This window comes from Eptesicus fuscus, chromosome 2 (assembly GCF_027574615.1).
Source record: "Eptesicus fuscus isolate TK198812 chromosome 2, DD_ASM_mEF_20220401, whole genome shotgun sequence".
NCBI classification, from domain to species: Eukaryota; Metazoa; Chordata; class Mammalia; order Chiroptera; family Vespertilionidae; genus Eptesicus; species Eptesicus fuscus.
Window position 1 is genome coordinate 39,003,873 of NC_072474.1, and position 14,296 is coordinate 39,018,168.

Sequence of the window (14,296 nt, forward strand, 5' to 3'; positions counted from 1 at the left end):
TTTTGCAGTTAGTAAGAGAGAGTGCCAGAATTCTGACCATCACTTTGTATTGTCAGTTAACTGTTGCACTCTTCTGCCCTCACCCAACACGATGGATAAGATCCATTCATTCTTCATAGCATTCTTGAAACTTCAACTTGTGCAGGTATGTTCTCCAGCTGTCCTGCTAAAGTTAGCCTTTTGATCCCACATACATCTAGAGCTAAGTTTAAACCTCTATGCACTGTCTACCTTATTCTGCTTTCTATTCTTTAAAAAAAAATTAATCCTCACCTTAGGATATTTTTTCCATTGGTTTTTCTTAGAGAAAGGGGGAGGGGGGAGAGAAACACCCATTTGAGAGAGACACATTGATTGGTTGCCTCCCATTCACACCCCGACCAGGGCTGAAGATCAAGTCTGCACCTGAGGTACATGCCCTTGACTGGGAATCGAACCTATGACCCTTCGGTCCCAGGACCAATGCTCTAACCCCTGAGAAAAACTGGCTAGAACTCTGCTTCTGTTCTTGTTCTTCTATAAATATCTCTTGAATGCAATTACAAACAACCCAAGAGTGGGTGCTATGTCTTCATCAGCTTTGGGGAACGACAAGATGCGCTTTACACTCCAGGACAATCAGTGTATGTTTATCGGGTTAAATTGACCTGCAGTTAACTGTTCATCTGAGCTCTTAAAATATTTTATTATTTGTGTTAAAGTGTCTTTGAAGAATGGGGACTCAGACAGCAGAAGTAAACTTGTTAAAATAGAAAGATGGGTGTGGTAACTTTTGTATTAAAGTGAAACACCTCCACTCAATAAGTAGTGTTTACAAGGTGGTTGATGATGCAATGGCCATACAGGTCTGAATAGTACGATTCTAGTTTCAATAGTCTGTTCTCCATGTTACACTAGAGAACGGTGTTAGATAGTAAGGTCAAGAAGTAGAGGCATACTTGTTTTGATTACTCCGAATCCCTAATTCCCAGAACGGTGCCCGGATTCATATTTATGTGGTTGACATTAGTTAAATGTTGAGCCTCCTCAAATCTTTTGAGAAGCAAACAGACTATCAGTAATTCAGATGATGAGTCAAAGGAGGATAGAATTCCAAACACTCCTTTGCTTAAAATACTCCATTGAACTAGTAGCTTTCCTTTCTTTTTATATTGTTCATTCCAAGCTGGCATATTAGATTATTACCATTCACAAGGTATATATATATTCAGTCTTGTTCCCATGCTATTATTGAATGTGCAGCAGACTAAAATGGAACATAGTCATTTATCTTCAAGATTGCAATAACTCTAATTTTATGACTGTACCTTTCCCTCGCCTGTCTCCTGCCCATAATCTTTTGCGTTGTCTCTGGAGCTGGCCTCTCAGTGAAAATCCTTATCTGAAGCCTACACGTCACCACCACCTTCCTTTGGAGTGATCGTGGCAGCAGCATTTCCAGTTGTGAAACTGACAGAATCCTGAGAGATAACCAGGAGCATCAGTTACTTCCCACCATTTATAAAAATAGGCTTTTGAGCAAAACTTTGCCAGGAGCCCAAAATTACAGAGTCAAGGCACAAGAGTGACAGGTCATTCTAATGTATTTTCTCATGAAAATGAGGATTTCTACTATAAAGGAAATATGTATGCCGGGAAACACCTTTGTGGGCTTTATGGGTAGCACGATTTTCTCTCTGATAAAGCAGTTATAACGTGGTTGAAGATTGCATGCTCCTGATGGAGTAGCCAGTTATCTGCTGGCTGAGGAAGGTCTCACCACCCTGTCTCAAGTGAAAGTGGGAGGAGAAACACCAGGAGGAGAGTGACTAAAAAGAGGCGGAAAGATGGATTTCTGGTCTAAGAACCCCTGCTCTCTTTTTCCTTGTTATCGTGAGGGTTTTGTGAATGTTCATAAATAAGCTCATTTACTAAAACATTTCACAAAGGAGACAAATGCAATGAGTTCATTGGAAACCCCAAGAGATATGAAGTAGCCAAAGGATTCCTCTCCTTGCCCTTTAAATTTGGTATGTGCTTCCCTGGCAGGCGGCCACATGCTGCCTGGAGCACGGACTCTTTGAAACTGTCTTGTGGGAGCTCGTGGGCCTTCATTTATCAGCTGCATGGAGTCAGAAGAAGTGAACTTAGAACTCCTTCCAAGTTCATGGAAGCTCCCAGGAGTCCCTGGTAACAAATGGGAAACAGCCACGCTAAAAAATGGATTTTTTTTTTTTTTAAAAAAGGCAAACACTCTAGGAGTCATGATAAGTTTCCATTTCTAAGCTCTGTCACAAAGTAACTTTTCCCCCCACCTCAGAATATATATGAACTACCCATACTGTCATCAGGTGTAGGAAGGTTAAGTTAGATGTTCACATTCTGTCATGCTTAGAAAAGTCAGTTCTTTTACTAAAGGCTTTGCAAACAAAAAGCTATTTCCCATGCCAGAGAGTGTGTGATGGAAAGCTGCCCTTTAAGATTTTAAGGCTTAATTGTTTAATTAAGAAGACCGACATAGCCTATACAAGCTGGAGTTACTACTAGTAGATTCAGACTTTATGGATTTCCTGGTAATATTTTTAATCTTTTTGTTTGTTTAGCTCATTTCAGATCCTCTTTCCTTTTTCTCTGTGCTCAGAGTACCTATAACCAGGGGCAACTTACTGAGAAAATAGTTCTGACCATCAAACTATGCAGTATCTTTGTTTAAGCATGAACCTTAGAGATTTTAGTTCTATTTCCTTTCTTTGCTTTTTAAAAATATTTTTAGTGTTGTGTTGCTGTTAACAGAGAAATGCCTCACTGTCCTTGGCTTATATGCCTCCACCCCCACTCCATCCCTCATCACCTCCTTCTCCCTCCCCCTCCCAAACCTGCCTCTATCATCTTTCTGTGGTGCTGAATGTATATAGCTTCTGAAACACTTTGGAATGGAAGGTGCTATGAAATTGTAAAGTGTCTTTATCACAAAGTTCTGCCATTATGTCTCGATCCTGACGTGCAACACCTCTGCTATTTCAGTGTTGTGACGGGACACAGCCGGCCCTGAGAGGGCACCGCACTCAGACAAGCATGTGAGATTGCGTCTGTCCCTGTTGGTGAGCCCGAGGCTTTAGAGCAGTGGTTCTCAACCTTCCTAATGCCGCGACCCTTTAACACAGCTCCTCATGTTGTGGTGACCCCCAACCATAAAATTATTTTCATTGCTACTTCATAACTGTAATTTTGCTACTGTTAATGAATCGTAATGTAAATATCTGTGTTTTCCGATGGTCTTAGGCTCTACAGCAGCAATTCTCAACCTGTGAGTTGCGACCCACAGGTTGAGAACCGCTAGCAGGGTCGCCTAAGACCATCGGAAAACACAGATACTGACACAAAAAACTGAAAATGGAACTCCCATTTGACCCAGTAATCCCACTCCTGGGAATATATCCGAAGAAACTAGAAACACCAATCAGAAAGGATATATGCACCACTATGTTTATAGCAGCACAATTTACAATAGCTAAGATTTGGAAACAGCCTAGGTGCCCATCAGCAGATGAGTGGATCAGAAAACTGTGGTACATCTACACAATGGAATACTATGCTGCCATAAAAAAGAAGGAATTCTCATCATTTGCAGCAACCTGGATGGAATTGGAGAACATTATGCTAAGTGAAATAAGCCAGTCAATGAAAGAACAATACCACATGATCTCACTCATTTAGGGATAGTAAAGAACATTATAAAGTGGTGAGCAAAAAGATAGATACAGAGACAGTAAAACATCAAACAGACTTTCAAATTACAGGGGGAAAGTTTGGGAAAGGTGGGGGAGTTATGAAATCAAACGAAGGACTTGTATGCATGCATATAAGCATAAACAATGGACGCAAAACTCTGGGGGGGGGAGGGCATGTGTGGGTGTGGGGTGGGGGGGGTAATAGTAAGATATGTACACATATAATACCTCAATAAAAATATTAAAAAAAAAACACAGATACTTACATTACGATTCATTAACAGTAGCAAAATTACAGTTATGAAGTAGCAACGAAAATAATTTTATGGTTGGGGGTCACCACAACATGAGGAACTGTATTAAAGGGTTGCGGCATTGGGAAGGTTGAGAACCGCTGCTGTAGAGCATCGACCACATTAGATAGTTGTGGGCAATGCATGGAAAGGTTAGCGCCTTGCTACTTAACGCAGGGGCTGTGGCATTGGAAAGCAAATGTTTAGATGTATAGGACCTCAGGACCTGCCCCAGGCCTTCTGAACCACAATCCACATTTTAACAAGCTCAGTTATTTGCACACATGTCATTGGTGTAGTGGACACCTGCTATTTTGTCTGCTCTGTATTCCCTAATCCACTAACAATGCTTCCCACCCCATCTTAAAATAACCGTTCCTTTCTGCCTTTAATGGTGTTTCTGGTGGGGCTGCTATTGCAGAGACCCGGCCTTTTGGCTATAGAGATGAGCCGTTAATTCAGTCTGGACATTCAAGCCACCATGATAGGTCAGGGGGCCACATGGGATCTACCTGGGTCTTCCCCTGTGCTTCTTTACTCTGAAGTTGGAAGGAGAAGTCGTTTTTGCCTCTGAAGTCATGAACCTGGAAAGAGGAAAACTTGCAGTCGTCAATGGCTATTTTCCCACCGCGTGGAGAACACCTGCACACGATGCGGAGGAAAGTCATTAGTGCTCAAAGAGGAGGAAAGGCAAGAGAGAGATCCAGTGTCTGAACCTGCATGTGGTTCTGGTGATATGAGCTCATAAAATGTCTTTTCTGCTTTTCTAGGTTTGAGTTAAGTGCCCGCCCCTCACCAAGGAAGTGAAGATCCCCCAGGACACCAGCGGATTTAAGAAAAGGAGGGTTGCTTATAAGTTCAAATACTAGCTTATAACTTAAGAAAATCAGAGTAAATTCTGTCATTTTCCTGTTAACGTAAAAACATTCAAGCCTGTAAAGAAGTTTTGTCAGTTTGTTTGAGCCAAACTGTAGACAATTGCCGGGAAGCAGAATCTCAGCGGATTGGGACAATGCCCCGGAGGGTGGCAGTTCTTCACCTTGTTTGACACATTACAATCAAAGAAGGAGACGGAAGTGAAACCCACTGGTGATAGACTAGGTAGGCGGGAGAAAGCAAAGGGGCGGGGGGGGGGGGGGGAACCTCTGGGATAAAAAGTAAAATGATAGATACATGCTTCTTTTACTCAGGTGGGTGCGGTTAGTAACCAATCAACATGATAACAACAACAATGAAGTAATTTATGGTCTCTGCCCTGGTGCCCAGGCACATTTGGTTGTGTCCTGAGGGGTCTGGGAAATGGGAAGTTACAAGTTACCCTGCCATTTCACAAGGATGTTATCTTAGATGAAAAAAGACAATAGGCTCAGTAAAGGTAAAGATTGCCTTTATCAGGGAAGATACTGGTCTAGAACATAACTACCCACCATAAACTGCTTTAGTTAAAGTTTAATTTCAGACCGTCCTTTGTGGTTACTTTAGGTCTTTGAGTTTGCAAAACTGTCATGCGGACCTTCCCTGAGCTTGTCAGGTTAGCAAGTGGCCTTTTTTTTTTCTGTCCACATTCCATTCTACTCACTCAAACTCTCTAGCTTTCTTTGTATACCAGTATAAGAAAAAAATTCTCGTAAGATCTTTGAAAGTTTCACATGACAGAATGAATATGAAACACCTAGCATGGTGACTGACATGTAGCAAATGTTCAATAAATGTTATTTGCTATCGTTGTTGTTGCTATATCATCATTATTATTATTACTGCCTCATACAGGTTCTTGGATGGCAGACTCCCTCTAGGCCAGTAATCTAGATACCACTTTGCCCTTCTTCTTCTTCTTCTTCTTCTTCTTCTTCTTCTTCTTCTTCTTCTTCTTCTTCTTCTTCTTCTTCTTCTTCTTCTTCTTCTTCTTCTCTTTCTCCTTCTCCTTCTCCTTCTCCTTCTCCTTCTCCTTCTCCTTCTCCTTCTCCTTCTCCTTCTCCTTCTCCTTCTCCTTCTCCTTCTCCTTCTCCTTCTCCTTCTCCTTCTCCTTCTCCTTCTCCTTCTCCTTCTCCTTCTTCTTCTTCTTCTTCTTCTTCTTCTTCTTCTTCTTCTTCTTCTTCTTCTTCTTTTTTTTGCTGCAAAAATCTTTATTGTTTCATTTGGTCCAATGCATGGGAGAGGGCTCCAGGGTAGTAAAAAGAATGACTAGCAGTTTCAGGAAGAGGCTCAGGTAAAAGCCAGAGACAGCGGGGGGATGCAGAGGGACCTCTGAAAGGCCTCTGGGCTCCAAAGGCTCCTAGTCGTGCTTGAGGGTGAGCCTTTCGAAGAGACACTCGCCCAGCCCAGCCTGGGGGCCGGCCAGCCTGCGGATGTTAGTCAGGTGGTCACCCATCTTCTTGATCAGTTTCACCTCCTCATCCAGGAAGTGGTTCTCCAGAAAGTCACAGAGATGAGGGTCTGTGTGGGTAGAACCCAGGGCATGCAGCTCCAAAAGGGCCTGGTTTGGGTTCTTCTCCAAGGCCAGGGCGGCTTCCACGGCATCCTGAGTTTTGTCCACTCATCCTGGGAAGGTTTCAGCACGTCCTGGAGGAGAATGCGGCCGCCACGCTTGTTTTGCAACTTTAAGAGATGCTCAGCGTCCTTGTGCTTCTTCTCCGCCAACTCCTGGAAGAAGTGGCCCACGCCCTCGAGAGCCACATCATTGTCGTCGAAATAGTAGCCCAGAGAGAGGTAGGTGTAGGAGGCCCACAGATGCAGGTTGGCCAGGCGGTTGACAGCAGCCTCCACCTCTGTGGAATAATTCTGACGAATTTGGGAGCTCATGGTTGTTCAGCAATAAGGAGTTAAGGTAGAAACAAAAACAAAAACGGTGTGTTGGCTGGTCCCGGAGGTGTTTCTGAAGGTGGTGACTGGATAAGACGCAGGAGAGTGGTCGGAGGCTGGAAGAAGGAGCGTCCCTAGGTCTGTTCCGTCCAAACACTGTTGAAGCAAGAGACAGATCCGGGACCACGGAGGGCATTGTCCACTCTACCCTTCTGAGTCTCAATAACGGACTTGAGTTCTGCAATGCAAACTGAACTCGTTTTTTTTTTTTTTTTTCCTGGTGAACCTAAATTTCTCCTCAGTGAGAAGAACAAAAGGAACTTAGTCAAGGTAGGTACTCTAGGTGCATGGAAAGGTTAGAGAAAGCAGAAAGTAGCAGAGTCCTCCATGCAATGACGTTTCTTCCCCATAGACACTATTGCAACTCCCATGGCAGTCACCTTCAGGAGTGGCAGCTCCTCTTGGATGCTCCTCTTCTAGGTCACCTCTCTCTCTCTGTGGAGCTCACTGGCCTGCATATGGGTAGCAATGCCCAGCACAGCTTACAGTGACTCCTCTCTCTGAGTCATTGGCCCTCAGGAACATTTTCAATGATTTGTACAGTAGCTAGAAACCTCAGGTTTTTGTTTTCTTTCTCTGGAATGCTGCTCACAATAGAATTTTTTGTTGGATTGTCAAACTTTTCAAAGCAACAACTTCTTTGAGGAAATAGTTTAAAACCCTCTAGTCTTGCCTTGGGCACATACACTTTGTGACACTATGTTTGTGATTATCACTTCAGTTTGTTTCTAGGTTTTCCTGTGGCCCTCAGGCTGCTCTGGGATGGGCTTTATCACTGCCTTCAGCCCGAGTCTGAGCTCAGGCATTTGAACACTCAGTAACCCAAATGCCTCTTCATGTGTTCCTTCAGAGGACAGCGGCAGTAGCATCTTGGTAAAGCAAATGAGTGGTTTTCTAGAGAAGACATTAGGTTAAAGTTGATGCTTATTTTGTGCTGTACTTTCCTCTGTTATAGAATAAAAACTGTTTAAAATATTCTAAAAATAGAAAAACATCTTTTGAATCAATGACTAATTAAAATTTGCATAGAATTATATTATTATTGTGTGTATTTGATTATGCAAATGATAACCTCTATATGGTAATGGAAATTCTGTGTTTTTTAAAAATTTTTATTTTGCACACATTTATTGACTGCCTAGGTTATAGGAGGCCCAGTGCTGTAAAAGATTAAAAGTTGAATGACTTGATTCTTGTCTCCAGATGTTTAAAACTTTGAGATATTTTGACATATAACTTTGTCAGATCACTGAAAGCTTGCTCTAGTATTTACTTAAGTTGGAGGAGGTTATTGAGAGGACATGACCCCCAGTTGACCCATGGAGCTGAGCCCAGGTAATTGGAGACTCCTCACCCTTTCTTTGTCCTTGGAATGTGCAGTCCACCTGCCTTCTGTAAAGTACAAGTTGCCCCAAAGACACAGCCTTGAGGTAGTAATGTGTTCCTGAGACCATCTGGACATTATACATGGCTGAACCTTGTTAAGGCCTCTATGTAAACTTTTAAGATCTAGCAGGTGAGTGTGGAGACCTATGGTGCCTAAGACAAGCCTCCCATGTATGGTAAGTCCATTGCTTTATTAAACCACCACTGGCATGCTATGCTTCTTTCTTTGCTCTATGCTTGTCGTCTGTGTATGGGGGCCAATATCATAGAGCTCCTGGGAAACTTCTGAGTTGGTGAACCTACCTCCTGCTATGATGCTTTAGTAGCAATATAACAGACATTCATAAACACATTTTGATAATACTCTTTGGCCTTACTACTTCTCCTATCATTAGCATTCTCAAGACCTTTGATATAAAGAGTTGTATTTATACTGTAATTATTTACAACTCTAAGTAAAACTTGGGAATTATAAAATTGAGAAGAGAGCCATTTTCTGTGCAGGTATTCTGCATAATAGATAATATGTATGTGGTGTGTAAGTAGTATGTATGTTAATTCATTATTAACCAAGTAGATAGAAACAGAACATTATATAGTGCAGTGTTCTCAAACTGTTTTTATTGTTTCCCTAAGTAGAAAAATAAAATTAAACTTAGATTTTCTCCAATGAGATAAATTAAATATTTAAAGAATAAGATTTTGTCAGCAGGGTTGAACTTTTGAGGTCACAAACCACTGTAAGAGATAATTTTTTGATCTTCCAGAACTAATTTTCACTTGGAGGTGATGTGGCCCCCATTAAAAATGTATGACAGAGAGATCCAAGATGGCGGGGAAGTAGGTGGATGTTACACATACCTCCTCCCAGGACCAAATTAAAGTATAGAGCAATCACCCTGAATAACCATCTGAAGACTAGCTGAAGAGAAATCTTATAACTGAGGATTTATGAAGAAGCCACATTGAGACTGGCAGGAAGGCCAGAGATGTGAAAAGGGTTGGCCCCACTCCCATGGGCAGCAGCTGAGATTCTGGAGGGATATCTTAGGTCCAAACAGTCCCTCTGAGAAGAGTGGGGTCTCAACCCCAAAACAGGCTCTCCAACCAAGACTGCCAGAGCCAGGAAGAGGAGCCCAACTAATTTCTGGCTGTTAAGATAAGCAGGGATTTTTTTCTGCCAGGGACAGACAAACAAGAGTCTGTTAGAGAAACAGTCACCTTCTTAAAGGGTCAACACACAAAATTTCATTCACAGTCACTCACCCTGGGAGACAGAGAAAGGGTGGAGCAAACTAGGGTCACAGAGGGGGAGACTGAGGTTTGTGACTCTGAGGAGAGACTGAAGGGATTGCTGCCAGGATTCCTGTGCTGAGTCATTCTGCCACACCATAGACACCATCTTTCTCAGGTGGAGCACTCCTGTGCAGCATCAGCCTGGGGGAATCCAAAAGTACCACCTGTTGATTTCCCTGTCACCCCACCCTATAGAGCTTTCTCCCTGCTGAGGAGTCAGCTGCCTGGGTTGGGGTGTAGAGATTTGGACATACTCATGAGGTGTCAGTGACTGAGTTGTGTAGCTGTGGGTGGGGGCCATTCCACCACTTTCCTGTGAACCTGACTGGTGCCTAACCCTCACTGGAGATACGTTAGCTCCATACTCTGGGCTACCAGCAACCCCACACTGCCAATTCCTGTGGTTATTCTCTGCCAAGGTCTAGGAAGGATCTGGGACAGACTGAGTTGTATGGCTCAGGGTGGGGGCAACTCCCCATTGTCTCCCAAACTTGATCGGCATCTCCCTCTCGTGGGAGATCCACTAGCCCGACCCTCCAAATTTCCAGCAGCTCTGCACTGTTGAGATCAGGATCTGGGCAGACTCTGGGACAGACTGAGTTGTGTGGCTCTAGGACAAAGGGCATTCTTCTCTTGCATGCTCAACTGGTGCAGAGCCCTCCTTTCACACACACAAATCTTGATCTGTTTGGGCCTGATAAACTCTGCTGGCCTCACCCTGTCAACTCCCTGATACCCCAGCCCCAACACAAAGGTGTGCAAGCACCCAGCAGGTGACAGTTAGACTTGGAACATTTGCTGAGTGGCCTTAGACCCAGCACTGGCACCAAGTCTGTATCAGTCTGGTGAACCCACTTGTCCCAACCTAGTGACTCACTGAGAATCTACCTCATGCAACTCAAGTACTGGCAGAGGCTCTTTCGGTGACTGAGCCTAACAAGCAGCTGGCAGGTGGAAGCAGGCAGAGGTGGATTTTGGAGTGCCTTGGGACTTTTGCTGACCTGTCTTCGGGTCTGGTGTGGGTAAAAGCCAGCCTTAATGTGAAGCTTTGTCTTTCCTGTGAACACAAAGGTAAAAAGTGGATCACTTTGTAGCTTCAAACACGTTGCCCATGGCCAGTCACAAGCAGCGACTGGCATTGGCCTGCACCAGAGTCACTCCCAAGGGGCTCCAGAACCAACATTCCCAGAAACCAACTTCAGACAACATCAGAGAAGGATTCAATTAGCTTCACAAGTGGCATATTCAAAGGAAGATTTTGACAGGCACCAAACCCTGCTGAAGTGAATTTTGCTTTGTATGCTCAGCACCTGCACAGGAGCTTATACACTGTGGTAGGGGTTGATCCTCACAGTCATCCAGCCTGAGGGTTGACACCACATATGAACAGGCCAATAGCAATCAGTACTGAATTGCAACAGGAAGGTCCACATAACCCATACAAGATGCATTCCTGGAGCACCCATTTTAGGTGATCAAGGAGACCATGCCACTAGACCCTCACTAGACTACATAAGGTCACCACATGAAGACTTGGAGTCATAGCAGATCTATCTATTACATAGAAACAAACACAAATAGGCAGCCAAAATGGGGAGTCAAAGAAACATGCCCCAAATAAAAGAACAGGAGCTATATCCAGAAAAAGAGCTAAATAAAATTTATGCAAGCAATTAATTAGATATAGAGTTCAAAGAAATGGTTTAAGGATACCCAAGGAACTTAGTGAGAACTATAAGGAACTTAATTAGAATTACAGCAGCATGAAAAAGGACATAGAAACCCTATAAAGGACCAGTCAGAAATAAAGAGCACAATAACTGAAAAGAAGAATATGCTGGGAGGAATAAACAGTAGGTTGGATGAAGCAGGGGATCCAATCAGTGATTTGGAAGATAAGGTAGAAAAAACACCCAATCACAGCAGCAAAAACAATTAAAAAAAAAAAAGAAAAGAAGATAGTTTAAGGGATAACATGAAGCATAACAACATACAAGTCACAGAGTTATCAGAAAGAGAAAACAGAGAGCAAGGGATTGAGAATCAATTTGAAGAAATAATGACTGAAGCCCTAGCCAGTTTGGTTCAGTGGATAGAGCGTTGGCCTGTGGACCACAGGGTCCCAGGTTCAATTCTGGTCAAGGGCACGTACCTTGGTTATAGGCTCCTCCCTTGCCCGGGCCCTGGTGGGGGCACATGCAGGAGGCAACCAATCAATGTGTTTCTCTCACATTGATATTTCTCTCTGTCTTTCTCTAAAAATCAATGGAAAAATAACCTTGGGTGAGAATTAAAAAGAAAAGAGAAAAAAGATTAATAAAAAAAGAAAAAAAGAAAAGAAATAATGACTGAAAACTTTCCTAACCTGGTGAAGAAAAAAGACACACAAATCCAAGAAGTGCAGAAAGTCCCAAACAAGATGAACCCAAAGAGGCCCACACCAAGACATATTCTAATTAAAATGGCAAAAGTTAAAGACAAAGAGAGAATCTTAAAAGCAGCAAGAGGAAGACAGTTGTTTACAATGGAGCTCCCATAAGACTGATGGCTGATTTCTCAACATAAACATTCCAGGTCAAAAGAGATTGGCACAAAATATTCAAAGTGATGTAAAGGCAGAATGTACAACCAAGAATACTTTACTCAGCAAGGTTATCATTTAAAATGGAAATAAAAATAAAAAGCTCCCCAAATAAGAAAAGACTAAAGGAGTTCATTACCACCAGGCCAGTATTACTAAAAATGTTAAAGGGCCTTCATTAAGAAAAGGAAGAATAAAGACCTGGCCAGGTAGCTCAGTTGGTTAAGGCACTGTCTTGATATGCCAAAGTTGCGGGTTTGATCTCTGGTCATAACATATACAAGAATCAACAAATGAATGCATAAATAACTGGAACAAAAAACCAATGTTTTTTTTTCTCTCTCTCCCCCTCCTTTTCTCTCTTCCTCTAAAATCAATCACTATTGAGAAGAAGAAAGATATTAAAAAGAATAAAAAGAAAGAAGTTCATAGTTAAAAGAATAAAATGGCAATAAATATATACATATTAATAATCACTTTAAATATAAATGGCTTAAATACTCCAATCAAAAGACATAGGGTAGCTGAATGGTTCAGAAAATAAGACCCATATATATGATGTCTACAAGGCATTGTAGTATAGTTTGATATCAGGTGGCATGATTCCTCCAATTTTGTTCTTCTCTCTCAAGGTTGCTGTAGCAATTCAGGATCTTTTGAGGTTCCATATAAATTTTTGGATTATTTGTTCTATTTCTGTGAAATACACCATTGGTATAGTGATAGAAATTGCATTGAATCTATAGATTGCTTTGGGGAGTATGGATATTTTAATGATGTTAATTCTTCCTATCCATGAACACAGTGTATGCTTCCACTTATTTGTGTCCTCTTCAGTTTCTTTCTTCAGTGTCTTATAATTTTCCAAGTATAGGTCTTCTACATCCTAGGTTACATTTATTCCTACGTGTCTTTTATGACATTGTAAAGAAATTGTTTTCTTAGTTTCCCTTTATGATAGTTCATTACTGATATATAAAAATGCAACTGATTTCTGGATATTCATTTTATATCCTGTTACTTTACTGAATTTGTTTATCAGTTCTAGTAAATAGTTTTTTGGTAGAATCTTTGGGGTTCTTGTGACAGCATGGATAGGCCCAGAGAGTATTATGCTCAGTGTAATAAGCCAGTCCTAGAAAGATAAGTACCATATGATTTCACTTATATGTGCAATTTAGTGAACAAAGCAAATTAACAAAAAATATTGAAAGAGACTCAGAGATACAAAGAACAGACTGATAGCTGTGAGAGGAGAAGGGGGCTAGGGAGCTGGGTGAATAGGTGAAAAGATTAAGCAAAAAAAAAAAAAAAATCCCCCAAACCTACCAACAACCTCTCATAGACACAGACAGCGGTATGGTGATTACCAGAGAAAAAGGGGGTTGGGTGGAGGTAGAAGAGGGTAAAGGGACCATAAATGGAGATGGCAGGTGACTTGACCGTGGGTGGTGAACACACAATACAATGTACATATGATGTATTATAGAATTGCACACCTAAAACCTATATGATTTTATTAACCAATGTCACCCAATACATTCAATTAAAAAATAAATAGGTTGGCAAATGTAGAAAAAGGAAGAAAATGAATGGGAGGTTGGATAAAAAAGATATTTTACCATTAAACAGACTTGGGTTTGAATATCAGCTTCACCATTTATTATTTGGCAACTTTGGGTAAACAATCTAGACTCCTGACCTCTAGTTTCCCTATATATGAAGTGCAAATAATGATACCTATCTTGAAGGTATATTAAAAATTGGATAAATTCCAAAGCTCAAGCCACACACCAGGACCAATTAACTTGCAATCTCTGTGGTGGAAGGTAGGTATCAGGAGTTCTAGAAGCTCCCAGGTGATTCCAATGTGAAGCCAAGTTTGAGGATCACTTCTGTAGACATTTAGTCTAAAGCCTGAAGATATATGGGTAGCTGTAGCATTTTACATCAGGGACATGTTACCTGAGGTTTAAAAATAAAAATGTCACAGTAGTTGAAGGAATAGCAGTTGTTTTGAAATTTTCTGGTGCTGAATAAGTTGCTATGAATGCCTTTTAAAAAATTAAATAAAGATATATTTTTATAACATACTAGTGGCCCAGTGCACGAAATTCGTGCATGCGGCGGGCAGGGTGTCCTTCAGCCTGGCTTGCACCCTTTCCAAC

The 14,296-nt window shown here is 41.8% G+C and overlaps 1 protein-coding gene across 1 annotated transcript; it reads right to left on the bottom strand.

Moving 5' to 3' along the window:
• Nucleotides 1-6,260: 6,260 nt before the first annotated feature.
• LOC114234677 (ferritin light chain-like) lies at nt 6,261-6,805 on the bottom strand. The gene is given in 2 exon segments (XM_054722895.1): nt 6,261-6,535; nt 6,538-6,805. Coding segments are annotated over 2 exon segments (525 nt in total). The 3' UTR covers nt 6,261-6,278.
• Between the last annotated feature and the right edge of the window lie 7,491 nt (nt 6,806-14,296).